This window comes from Lissotriton helveticus, chromosome 2_1 (genome assembly GCF_964261635.1).
Source record: "Lissotriton helveticus chromosome 2_1, aLisHel1.1, whole genome shotgun sequence".
NCBI classification, from domain to species: domain Eukaryota; kingdom Metazoa; phylum Chordata; class Amphibia; order Caudata; family Salamandridae; genus Lissotriton; species Lissotriton helveticus.
Window position 1 is genome coordinate 1652814285 of NC_136059.1, and position 14124 is coordinate 1652828408.

The 14124-nt window shown below is 45.9% G+C and overlaps 1 protein-coding gene across 5 annotated transcripts in view; it reads left to right on the forward strand.

The window, feature by feature from the left end:
* TBCK (TBC1 domain containing kinase) overlaps positions 1–14124 on the forward strand; it is a 1465497-nt gene that overhangs the window by 829746 nt on the left and 621627 nt on the right. For all 5 annotated transcript variants that reach the window (XM_078676605.1, XM_078676609.1, XM_078676607.1 and 2 more), the window contains one exon: positions 3262–3298. In XM_078676605.1, coding sequence (XP_078532731.1) covers positions 3262–3298 — 37 coding nt within the window. The remainder of the gene's footprint in view (positions 1–3261; positions 3299–14124) is intronic.

Below are 14124 nucleotides of genomic sequence, written 5' to 3' on the forward strand. Positions count from 1 at the left end.
ATAGGTCTATGCATAGCAACACATTGTGATTTTAATGCTTTAATGTTTAAATTCTGAGTCTTGCACACAATGTTAGAAGTGAATAATCCTCTATTACACTGAAGTGGTGATGCTGTGGTGGCTGTGAGTGATGCTGTGGTGGGGCTGACTGATGATGTGCTGATGTTTTTTTTTTATGCTGTTGCGCTGTAGAGTGATGCTGTGGTAGTGCATAGTGATGACGTATGAATGTATGGATGGATAGAAAAAGGAAGACAAAAGAGAGAAAGACAGATAAGTGAAGGAGGGATGGAGGAAAGAAGGATGGCAAGAATGAAGGATGGGTGGATGAATAGAAAAAAGAATTGAAAGAAAGCTGGAGAAAAATGAAGGAGAGAAGGAAAACAGACAGAAAGAAGGGTAGAGAAGAGGAATGAAAGAAGGAAAAAAGACATAAATATGGATAGAGAAGAGGAAAGGAGAAAGGAAAAAAGACTGAAAGGAGGATGCAGGGCAACGAGGACATTTCAAAGTTCCCTCAGGGCAAACTCTGTCCTGAACGGCTTTTGGCCGGGCTCGTCAACTCACCTCACTCGCTGACTGACATTTGAAATATGTTCAAAGTCGGAAGTACAGACTAGCAGAGCTCTAAAGTGGCGTAAAGGCACATTTGCCAAGAAAAACAGGCTAGCTGTATGTTACGTGGCATCTAACACTTATAAGAAACCTAATGCCGTGAGGTTTTCGACATGCTTTCTAGCTGCCGTGCCCTTCATTAGTGGCGCCTTCTGTTGCCGTAAGAAGTTTCACTTTCTCTTTCTCTACAATCATGAGAGCGACGCGGAAGCAGTGGGCCGAGGGCTCGCAGCGAGCCGCGACAGGAGCGGGTCCGTTGTGCCGGAAGAATGGACTACTTGATTGATAAACTTGGAAGTTTATGGAGGAGGTTACCATGGTAAAAGGGACCGGGGAATGGTTTGCCCCGAAATGTAAGTGCCTGAGGCAAGACGTGGCTCCGCAGGGCAAGGTGGGGGCTGGCACTTATGTATTGGATGCTGAAGGTTTTGGCGTGGCAATCATTCACCCCCTCTGGCACCCTTCCGTGCTGTCTGATTCAAGTGCTGGACTGTTTCAGCCATTTATCTTTACTGTACACAGTTTGCATAGGGTTGGCGTGGAGCTGTCAATGGTGTTGGGCTTGACTTCCTAGTACTGGTTTTCAAAGCAGTTTCACTTGCCACTTGAGCAGAGGGGAATACATTTCTTTTGAATAGCTTCCAAGTAGCCTCCATGTCATTCCTAACATATCGACCATTCCTGGCTTTTTAGTCAAGACAGTTTTGCATGCTGGGACTCGTAGTTTAGATTTTAACATGGGAAGTATGGGATAAAAGTATGTCCCGTAACGGCGAAGTTCCGAAAAGTGGAAAGCTAGCTTGTTTTGTTTGTAAAGTGTCAACTTCTAAAACTTAATATGAAAATTTTAAATTCTAAATACTCTGCTTCTTTTCGGGCGATGCTTTCGAGGTTTGAGGTCACCCTGGAGCCCTACAGTGGAAGGCTTATTCTATAAATCCTAGAACTCCATTTACAATCGTTTTTCACCGCAAAAGGGTTTGAATTAGTAAATCCGGATTTGAGGAATTTTACGATCCGGCTCAGTTACAATGTACTACTATAGAAAACATGACAGTGCGGCTGGTTTTTAGTGGTGCCATTTCTTGCTCAGTGATGGAATATGGGTTTTTCCACAGGGAAGAGGGCAATTGAACCTCGCCGTTGTGCCTATGATGGGCACCCCCAAAACAGAACTTGGTGAGCAGTCACAAACATTTCCACCCGGCATTCGTGCACTCAGTTAACTTCAGTACACACAAAAGCTGTACTAGGTGTACACACAAAAGCTGTACTAGGTGTACACAATGCATATGAAGATGCGCAGACAGAAACATTACTTTCTTAGAGGGTGAGGTGGAATCCTTCTTTTGGGAACATGTTTCTCATGTGAAGAGACAATGCAAATGAGTGGCGCAGTCACGTGGTTTAAATTATCGCGCCTGTGTCTGGGCAGGATAATTGGAACCACATGGCCTATTGGTGTCTATTACGCTTTCTAAGTGCTTAATAGACACCAGTAGGCCATGGGCGGAGCAATGCCTCTGTCTTTGGCCTATTGCGTGCCGTCTTTGGAAAAACACACACGCAAAGGCCAATCGCGGAAGCCAAAAGGAAAAGCACACGCACGAGCGTGTGCGATTCCAGGCTGCGTTTTCAAACCCCAGACAAAAGGGCTCTTGCCTGCGCGTGCAGTGCTGCGCTCTGCAACGCAGGGCGCGAGGTCTAAAAAATGGATGTGTCCGTCTGTAACGCAAACATGCTCATGTAAAGCGCTCTGATAAATCCGGGTCAAGTTTGCGCTATAAAATACTCTGATAAAAAAAGAATTACACTCATTGTGTGAATCGAGAGGTTAAACAGTCATTAAAATGGATGTGCCTATTTGTTCTAGGCACGTTGGTTTATATTGTGTTAGGCTGACTGTTAGTAGATTTAGCAGAGCAGTCATGGTTTATCTTAAATTTCACTTCTCAATTGCCAAACCCTTCAGGAATGTTCAAAATAGTATCCTTTATCAATTTAGTAGGATCCAAAATTGAAAACCCTACTAAAAGGCTAGATTAAAGAAGTTAATTTTCCAAATAGCAATATCTCCTATTTTTCTTTTGTCCATGCCTTTCTATCTCAACTGCATGTCAGTGTTCCAGTCCGAACTGATGCAAGAGTTTTGCAGCTCTTGGCGAATGGAAATTAGCAATTCTCCACCCTGGTCTAGACCCTTGACTACTCTGGTGGTTGTGCTCTCTGTGGGCATTCACCTCAGGGCGTCACCTACATTATCAAAAGGATCTGTTCAGCCTTGCTTTTGCTTATGTTTCTGACAACTATTAACTGAAGATAAATACGGAGGGAAAACGTCAATGTAGGTGTTCTGAGCAGGCATGGAATAAAGTCTGCTTGTTCCAAAAAAACCAGGTGATGCCCTATTTGGAGAATAAAGAGAAACATGTTTGCAGGGAAAGTATGAACTCGTCATTGTAATCACTTAATACATTTGTGATGTCTAACATAACATTTATTTTGTCCTGTTCCACGTGGTAGACCAGTATAATGCTCTGTATTGATATTCGTATTAAGAGAATGAATACTTTTATTATACATTAGTCTTGAAAAAGTAGGCCTAGGCTTGATAAAATAATATTGTTTTTCTTTTTTGCCTTGTAGCTGTACGCTATTCCTTGGTTTCTCACTATGTTTACACGTGAGTAATGTTATATTCTTTCTTTCTCCCTTTCTCTACTAATTATTGCTGTCATGCCTCTGTAGTTGTAACCCATTTGCATCGTTTGTAATGCTTACCATAACAAAAACAGAGCATTGTGAGCCAGAATAAGTTTGTGCTTGCATGCTCTGCATATCTTTTATAGTGCTGCTTTTCTTGCAAATGGGATTAAATAGGGCCCCTATGGAAAATCTAATTTTACTCGCTTCAGCAATGCTGTTAAATTTGCATTATGATGGTGTGGTTATTTACTGCTTGACTAAATGTATTAATCGTGTATTGTTTTAACACATTTGTAGTGCATGCACTTTAAAATACCTACTAAATTACAACCTTTGAGCTGCAAAAATATGATACTCACTTAGCACTAAGGAGGGATAAGGAAGCATTATTCTAAAAAATTTGATAGAGACATCTAGCTGCAGACTCTTTACCTTTGAATTTCCCAGGTGCCAGACTGGATCCAGAAGATTTTTCTTCGAGCAATACCCCTGGGTGACAGTAGGTAGCATTGGCCGGCTCCGCATGACGTTGTCCGCGTCAACTATATATATTACCTTAGTGCGCTGATGTCAGTCTTTTCTTTCCAAGCCTGTTAAGGGCTTTTCCGGGAAGAGAGCTACCCTCTGTTACTTTTTGACAGACTCCTTCCCACTTTTGTCAACTCCTTTTTGGTATGTAGGTTTTTCTCATGTCTAGGAAGACTTCTGGGTTCAAACCGTGTGGCCCCTGTCGCCATGCCATGTCGGTGAGGGACCGGCACCTGGTTTGCCAGTGGTGCCTGGAGAGTGACCATGACTTGATTTTGTGTCCCAACTAACAGGCCGTGGCTTTGATCGAGCAGTCCCTAAAGCTACTTGCGGGCTGACAGTTGTCACTGCGTTGCACCACCCCTAGGACATCTCGTTCATGGCTCCCGTCGAGAGGTAGGTCCGGCCGCCTCTACAGGAGTCTTAAGTCCTCTCCATCCCACTTCAAATCATCAGGACACTCCAGTAAGAGCACAAGAAGTTAAAGCGTGCTTCAACTTCTCCCCATCCGTTGGTTGATGTGACTGAGGAGTCTCGGCTTTCTAGGTCTAATTCTTCAGAACCTGCACATGGGTCAGCCCCTTGCCTCCCCGATTTTCCGGGGAGCCGGAGCGACCCACACCCAACTTTGACAGTTTAATGAGGCCGTGTGTCTCATTTTTGGGAGGCCTGACCCTGCCGATGCGCCATCGGGCCCATGAGAGGGGGCTCTGGCCTCAACGTCCCCCTATGTATCCCGTAATGGATCTGGTCCATTGCTGGTCGTGCCATTGCGACCTTCCCCAGTGCCAGCCTGACACCGATGCTCCCGGCTGCTGGTGCCCCCGGCAGCGCCAGCCCCATTCTGACCTCTGTCGACCCAGAGCCGGTACCATGTCAACCGTATGCCAATACCGGCGCTGACAGAACCTCCAGGTCATAGGTCGTTTCCTGAGCCCTATTCTGAGGTGTTATGTTATGTTATTTATTTTCTTCTATAGCGCACGGCTACTCCAAAGGAGCATCCCGGCGCTTTTGCGAAGAGAACTTATGCAGAGTAACAAACATAACAACTAAAAGCTGAAAGAAAAAGAAACCAAAAAGAGAACCCTATACAGAAAAGAGCCAAGTCTTTAATTCCTTCCTGAAAACAAGAAGATTACTTGCCCTTCTTAAAGCCAGAGGGAGCTCATTCCAGCCCCGCGAAGCCAGGTAGCGAAACGCCCGGCCTCCAGTTCTGGAGCGCTTAATGATGGGCACAGCCACTTTGGCCAATGAGGCAGATCGTAAAGCCCTGCTAGGCAGGTAAAAGGAAAAGCGTTTCCCGATGTACTTGGGTCCGATACCATGAAGGGCTTTAGAAACCAAAGTAAGGCTTTTAAAAAGAATCCTCTTCGAGATGGGCAACCAATGCAAAGCTTTCAGTAATTCAGCAGCGTTAGCCCGTCTCGGGAGTCCAAATATGGCTCGAGCGGCAGAATTCTGCACCACTTGCAGGCGGGTCAAAAGATATTTGGGTAGACCCAGATAGAGGGCGTTCGCATAATCTAAACGCGACCCTATTAACGCCTGTACGATGGTTCTTTTGTGGTGAAGTGACAACAAAGGAAGAAATTTCCTAAGCATCCTGAGAATGCCAAAGCATTTCCCTGAGAGCCCGATGACATGTGGCCGGAAGGATAGGTCACAATCGATCAGAATTCCAAGGTTCTTTGCCTTCACAGAGGCAGGTGATCGCTGGACCCTTTTGAAGACCAGCCTTATCAGGAAATGGATTGGTATGTGGAACTGAATAAGGATTAGACACCTCTCCAAATTCTGGCATGCTTCCTCCCCCTACCGAGGCTATGGTGGAGGGAGTGTCATTTACTATGGTGGTGTGAAGGGCGACTAGGTTCCTGGACCTTCAGCTCCCTTCTGTGGTGGTCAAGACTAATATCTTGACAGTGGCCCTGCAGCCTGGTGTCTCCTCTTTAGAACCCTTGGTGCCCTTTAATGATTACAGATGTCCTACTGGGAACCTGGTCCAAGCCCAGCACAGCGGCTCCTGTGAATAGGACAATTGCCCCGGGCCACCACCCTGCTCCGGGCGACCCAAGCTTCCTCACTACCCACCCTAACCCAGAAAGCTTGGTGGTCAAAGCCTCTACCTCCCAGGGCGCGTTCCCTTCCGCTCCCCCAGACAGGCAATCCAAGAGGCTGGATAGTTGGAGTAAGAAATATTTTTGTTCCACCAGCCTTGCATTGCGGTCGGTGTATACAGCATGCTTATTGTGCCGTTATTCCCACCCTCTGTGGGAAACGGGTGCGCAAGTGCTGCCACAGGTTCCGGACGAGGCCTAGGCCATCCTCTCCCAAGCAGTATCAGACATGAGAGATGCACCATCCATTGTGGTCTCAACACAGTGGCTGTTCAACGCCATGTCTGGTTGAGACCTTCTGGCTTTTCGTGGGATATCCAGGCCTCTCTCATGGGCATGCCCTTTGATGGCATCCTTTTGTTCGGAGACATGGCGCTGGAACACTTTAAGGACTTTTGGGTTGCAGCCAAGTCCTTGGGCCTCTCAGTGGCCACACACACATCCACAGTCTGCCTTTTCGTGGCTACGAAAGGGGCTTTCAGACGCACCAACCCTATCCCAGCCATAAGACTGCGCAAGTTCCACAACCTCCGTGCGGCTGAGGGCACGGCTCGTTCCGACTCCATGGGTTGGGTGGGCAGAGGTCGGGTCAGTCCACTCCCCCGCAGCAGCCTCAGCCTCCAAACCCTCCTAGTCTTGCCCTTCCGGATCATGAGCGGTCAGTTGGTGGCAAGATCAGCCGTCATCTCCACCACTGGCAGACCATCACATCAGACAGGTGGGTCCCCCAGATATTCCGTAAAGGCTACTCCCTCCCCTTCATTCTACCCCCCCCCCATGCATCCATCTTTCCACTGACTGATGGAGGATCATCTCGCTTTGCTTCAGGAGGAAGTCATGGCTCTCTTGGCCAAGGGAGTCATAAAGAGGGTTCTGGAGCCAGAAGTAGGCTGTGGTTGTTCCTCCTGCTACTTTTTGGTCCCAAAAAAAGATAAGGGCCATCATCCTATCCTATCCTATCCTAGATCTACAAGCCCTCAACTCTTTCCTCAAAAAGGAAACATTCAGGATACTCCCATTAGTTCAGGTCTTGTCTGGCCTGGACCCAGGAGACTGGATGGTAGCGTTGGACTTGCAGGATACCTATTCTTGTCATGTCTGCTCATCGGCGCTACCTGCAGTTTATGGTAGGCCACAGGCATTTTCAGTTCATCATGCTCCCCTCTGGCCTTACCAGTGCCCCTCTGGTGTTCACCAAGTTAATGGCGGTGGTTGCAGCTCATCTGTGCAGATCAGGGGTGTCAGTCTTCCCTTATCTCGACGACTGGCTGTTAACAGCAGGCTCGCCCAGGCTGTCATCTCCCACCTCCAGACTATGGCTGACCTACTACATTTGCTGGGGTTTACTATCAGCATGCCAAAGTCATACCTGACTCCCTGTCAGACGCTCACTTACAATGAAATTGTTCTGGACACAGTGGAGTTTCGGCTTATCCTTCCTAGCTGCTAGTCCAGGATATTCAGGCTAGCATACCAATGTTTCAGCTTCTATCCTGGATTTCGGTGAGAATGACTCTGAGGCTGCTGGGCCTCATGGCCTCCTGCATCCTGTTAGTGACACATGCCAGTTGGCATATGCCGGCTCTGCAATGGGACCTGAAGTTCAAGTGGGTGCAGCATCAGGGGAATCTCCCAGACATGGTCCAAATCTTGGAGGAAACCGCACAGAAATTGCAGTGGTGGCTGACAAACCGTCATTCAGTCACAGGCAGACCTCGCTCCCTTCCCCAACCAGATCTCACAGTAGTGACAGATGCATCACTTCTGGCATAGGGCTGCCATCTGGGAGAGGTGGAGATCAGATGGCTCTGGTGGAATGCAGACTCCACATCAACTTGCTGGCGCTCCGAGCGATTCGTTTGACATTGAAAGCCTTCCTTCCCTCCATCAAGGGGAAGTTAGTACAGTTGTTCACGGACAACACCACTGCCATGTCGTACTGCAACAAGCAGGGCGGGGTGGGGTCGTGGGCCCTTTGTCAAGAGGCCCTGCATCTCTGGACTTGGCTGGAACAGCAGGGCATATCCCTGGTGGTTCAACACCTTGCAGGTTTGCTGAACGCCAGGGCGGATGAACTCAGCAGTCGCTACCTAGCGGATCACAAATGGCATCTCCATCCGAATGTGGTGCAACTTCTCTTTCAGCAGTGGGGAGAGCCTTGGTTAGATCTGGATTTCCTAAGGCGACTCTCGCTCGGAGACACTTTTCATCTTGAGTGGAGCTCAGGCCTCCTGTATGCCTTTCTGCCCATACCACTCCTACCCAGAGTTCTCTAGACGATCAGGAATGACTGGGGCCTAGTCATTCCGGACTGGGCACGGAGAGTCTGGTATTATGAGCTTCTCCAACTGAGCATCGATCCTCCGATCAGGCTGTCACTTCAGGAGAATCTTCTGTTGCAGTAACAGAGGAGGGTCTTCCACCTGAACCTGTCAACTCTATATATTTTTGCGTGGAGATTGAATGGTGGCAGTTGATAGCAAAAACAAAAGAACCGGGGGTCTATAACGGAGCTTCAAGTACTCCGAGCTGCTGCAAAACTCCTACATAAGTGAGTTAGGCGCTAATAGAGCTACATAAGTCTCTATATCAGAATGTGTGCCAGGACAAACCTGTCGAAGGACCTACTGAGATTGTTGGTAAGACCCGTACAGAGATGTGTTGGATTCCCATCAAATAGGTATGTAGATCAAGTGTTCTCATTTGGTCATCCAAAAATGGGGTGGTATGTCTCTTGATCAATGAGACCCATCCATCGCCCTTACTCAATTGGGTCGCACCATCAATCGCTAAGGTACCCATGAACAAATGATAAAGATGGGATTGAGTGCAGTGCAAAAATCAAAAGATGTGTGAGTTAAAAACAAGGGGTAAAAGGATCAATAGGCGAAAAACTCTAATGTAATTTGTCCTTTCCCTCAAACAAACAAGAACAATGCAGAGGAAGCAGTCTAAACATATAACTGCATTTACAAGGCCAACATGTTTCAGCCGGTAGGGACAAGATCCCATGGCTTTCTTCAGGGCCAGAGTTCTAAGCATTAGCTACTGCATACATAAAGTGAACGTAACGACAATCTGTAAAGGATATACATAAATAGTCCAAAATCGTGTTCCTCTGTACCAAACGGTGTCTCTTACATCTGTTAACAAGAAACAAGAAATAAATTGTAGTAAGTCCTATCAAAACAGGAAAGACCTGGCACTGGCTTCTACTAATTAAGCCAATTTATTTTACTAATGTTACTCACCTGAGTAGTACAGGGAATGTACCTCACCTCTCCTGGAACCCAGCTCAGGAAAAAGGAGGCCCCGCTCTGTGAAGGCAAGGAAGGGGTAATGAACGGAAGGGTGGACAGTACTACACTATCTCTCCCTCCAATACATAATATAGCCCCTATAACAGTCAAGCTTCACTGAGCCACAAAAAATCCTAAGGGTGGAATAAGTCACAGCGCCCATAAAAGTCCCAGGTTCCCAAGATCCATCACTTAATGTAAAAAGCTTTCCTCTAAATATGAGTGTCCTAAATAGGATGGAGCTAAACTGTAGCAGGTTTAGATCTAGGCTAGCAAAAGTTTGACAGACCAAGCCTGGTCTCATATCCCAGAAACATAGGTGAACCAGTCTATGCCACCCCAAAAGAAAAAAGGCCAAGAATAGGGGTGGCATAGACTGGTTCACCTATGTTTCTGGGATATGAGACCAGGCTTGGTCTGTCAAACATTTGCTAGCCTAGATCTAAACCTGCTACAGTTTAGCTCCATCCTATTTAGGCCACTCATATTTAGAGGAAAGCTTTTTACATTAAGTGATGGATCTTGGGAACCTGGGACTTTTATGGGCTCTGTGACTTATTCCACCCTTAGGATTTTTGTGGCTCTGTGAAGCTTGACTGTTATAGGGGCTATATTATGTATTGGAGGGAGAGATAGTGTAGTACTGTCCACCCTTCCGTTCATTACCCCTTCCTTGCCTTCACAGAGCGGGGCCTCCTTTTTCCTGAGCTGGGTTCCAGGAGAGGTGAGGTACACTCCCTGTACTATTCAGGTGAGTAACATTAGTAAAATAAATTGGCTTAATTAGTAGAAGCCAGTGCCAGGTCTTTCCTGTTTTGATAGGACTTACTACAATTTATTTCTTGTTTCTTGTTAACAGATGTAAGAGACACCGTTTGGTACAGAGGAACACGATTTTGGACTATTTATGTATATCCTTTACAGATTGTCGTTACGTTCACTTTATGTATGCAGTAGCTAATGCTTAGAACTCTGGCCCTGAAGAAAGCCATGGGATCTTGTCCCTACCGGCTGAAACATGTTGGCCTTGTAAATGCAGTTATATGTTTAGACTGCTTCCTCTGCATTGTTCTTGTTTGTTTGAGGGAAAGGACAAATTACATTAGAGTTTTTCGCCTATTGATCCTTTTACCCCTTGTTTTTAACTCACACATCTTTTGATTTTTGCACTGCACTCAATCCCATCTTTATCATTTGTTCATGGGTACCTTAGCGATTGATGGTGCGACCCAATTGAGTAAGGGCGATGGATGGGTCTCATTGATCAAGAGACATACCACCCCATTTTTGGATGACCAAATGAGAACACTTGATCTACATACCTATTTGATGGGAATCCAACACATCTCTGTACGGGTCTTACCAACAATCTCAGTAGGTCCTTCGACAGGTTTGTCCTGGCACACATTCTGATATAGAGACTTATGTAGCTCTATTAGCGCCTAACTCACTTATGTAGGAGTTTTGCAGCAGCTCGGAGTACTTGAAGCTCCGTTATAGACCCCCGGTTCTTTTGTTGTTAGGATTACAGTTAGGGGGATACGAACTGGGCAGGTCTTTAAATTTCCCTCAGACCCTTCTTCAATTGTTTGTTTTTTACTGGCAGTTGATAGCATTCAACCTTCCTCCCGAAGTCTGTAAATGTTATTTTGGCAGCCAGACGTCCCTCCACCTAAATGGTACATGCCTGCCAATGGAACAAATGTATAATATATTGTACAGAACAGTCTATCAACCCTCTTTCTGCTTCCCTTTCTGAAGTTTTGCTTTTTATTTTAATCCATGCACAGCAGGGCTCTACTCTGAGCACTCTGAAAGGGTATCTTTCAGCCCTGTCTGCCTTTATGCTTTTGCCAAACCAACCCTCATTATTTAAATCTCCCACTGTAAATAGATTCTTCAAAGTGCTTGTACATATGTTTTCTCTTTCCCCTTTTATTATGCTTCGGTGGGACCTTAATTTGATTCTCACCTTCCTCATGTGCACTCCATTTGATCCTTTGCATAATTGCCCTCTCCGGGTGTTTACCATCAAAACAGCCTGTTTAGTGGCAATCACATCCGCCAGGAGGGTGCGTAAATTGCCGGCTTTGTCATCCAGAAATCCTTACCTGGCAATATTCCTTGACATATTGATGCTTCGCCCTAGGGCCTCTTTCATTTCGAGAGTGGTAACATCGTTCCATATGGGGCAGTCTGTAACCATGCCCGCTTTCTATGCTCCGCCGCATCCCTCAAAGGAAGAGGAGCAACTAAATCGTCTGGATCAAAAAAGAGCGTCGTCGTTCTACCTTGACTGCAAAAAAGAATTCCACGTGGATGACCAACTCTTCGTGGAGTACATTGGGGCAAAGAAAGGTTGTGCGATGTAAAAGAGAACTATCTCACCATTGGTCGTCCTATGCATCAAAATGTGCTATGCTCTTGCAAAGAAACAGCCTCCTGAATGCTTAAGAGCTCATTCCACCTTTGCTAAGGCCGCTACCACAGCATTGCAAGGTGGAGTGCCAGTCCTCTACGTTTGTCAGGCAGCAACATGGGCATCCCTGTACACGTTTACCAAGAATTACTGCCTTGATGGTCAGGTCTGCAGGGAAGGCATTTTTGGCCCGTCTGTCTTGTAGGACTTTCTGGTCTAAACTTGTCCGCAGTACCTCCTCTGGGATGGTATTGCTTAGGTGAACTAATCAAAGGTAAGGAATCTGCGGCTAGATGTCTCTATCAGATGAACAAGTTACTTACCTTTGGTAACGCCTTATCTGGTAGAAACAGGATCTAGTCGCAGATCCATAATGACCCATCCATCCTTCCTGACTGTTGACAGGTTTCCAGGTCAGGTTGAATCCCTTTAGGGCCCCAATTGTTCAAAACACACCAATGCCAGTGCACTTCTGGCGTTGAAAGTCGTGAAAAGTAACTGACATCAGCCTGCTGAGGCGGTGCCCATATAGGTGACACAAATGTTGCTACAGTGCAGACAGTAGCGGCTGCTACCGTACAGGAGTGGTGGTGCGCGGGCAGTAGGGGGAATAAAAAAAATGCTTACCTGGCCAGCTGGCTGCTCGCCGTCTCGCCTTAGCCCTCTTTCTTCTTCCTGTCTCTAACGGCAGCAGGAAGCACGTGGCTCCCAAGCTCCCCTAAACCAATCACAACGCTGCAATGCGGAGTTGTGATTGGTCTGAGCGGTGTGGTTCGGCGCTCAGACGGGGACTGAGAGGCTTTGTATGTTCCTCACCAGGCTGTGTAATGCAACATGGAAACACCAGAAACCACTGACTTCAATAGGAAAAGTAAAATGATAACGATACGTTATTATCAATTTATTTTTCTTTTGAGCAGTGGGGCAACGCTGCTCCTCCTAAGCGGAGGAGCCGCCGTCCCACGGAGCCAACTGACGCCACCTACCGGCATGCAGAGGTTTCGCTTGGAGAAAAATCTTCTAGATCCAGTTTGACGCCTGAGAAATTCAAAGGTAAGGAATCTCTGGCTAGATCATGTCTCTACCAGATAAGGCATTACTGAAGGTAAGTAACTTGTTCTTAACAAATTGTTCTTTTTACGTCCAACAGCAAAAATGTCCCCACCCTGTATTGAATTGTGTGCAGGTACTCTTGTCTATTATCGCAGATGATTTAAGGTTATGAGCAGTTTTTTAGGTTGTGCTCTTGCTAAATCCTAAAGTGGGGATAAGATTTATAGAATTATAGGGAACGTGAGTTTGGTTAGAAATGAGCCCCTTGTTAGCATTTAGGAAAGCCAATCAAACTTGTGTGATGCAAATACATTGTTTTAGGTTCCTTGAAATTGAAATCTGGAAGGCTTGCCAATCCTTTCTCGTCCAAGGATGCATACAAATTTAGAAAACAAATGTGTACAATCTAGTTTGTATCATATTTGGAGAAAGAGGAGACCGAATAAAACTATAGCTTGGAGAACTTAAAGGCCATGTATCTGGCTTTAGTTTTTGACCTACGTGGAGATACTGACAGTATGAAGGAATGCTGGGTAAACTAGAATAAAAGGCGGTGAGTTCAGCTGAAATGGAAAACATGCATCACTCCCAGAATTTTAAAGATTATAGTAAGATTTTAAAACACAAAATCATGAACCATTGCTATAGTACAAATTATTAGACGCTTCATATTTTCCACTTGTCTGCCAGCCATATCACTTCAAACCCTTCAACATAAATCATCCTAATTCTATAAGGTTGGTAAAATTAAGTCCCAATACAATAAGGTGTCATCATACTTTCGGAAAGCAATAGAATAAAAGAACAAATATGTACAAGTTTGCACATAATACCTAAAAGCAAATCCAACAGAAAAACAGATTTTGCAGTGAGATCTAAATAAAATCTGATTTGCGATGCACAATATGCGTCAGCATAAGTCAGAATCTGTGGTGTAGCAGGAGCAAAGCCATCCAAACAGCATTGTTTGTAATACCCTGGGTTTGAATACATATAATATTTTGAGCATAGGAAGATATCATTCAGAATGCTGAAAATCAATAAAATAATTGATACACAGAATGCCGAAATGAAATCATCCAGGACTTTTTTCAGGTGAAAAGATCAATCTGAAAGAGACTGTTAGTTATAGATTCCGTACCTTAGAAGTACACCCAGGCGTCAGACTGGATCCGGAGAATGTTTTCTTAGCAGTTCCCCTGCTCCTTGATGGGTGGCATCGGTCGACTGCTCGTCAGTCATCGGCGTCCGTTGTCAGCGTCATGTTCGCCTGGATGAGGTTGCGTGTCTATTTAGACACCGCCCCTGTACGCTGACATCAGTTCTTTCTTTTTCCGCGCCAGCCTAGCACAGATCCGGAGATAGCTACCCCTTTAGTCACTTT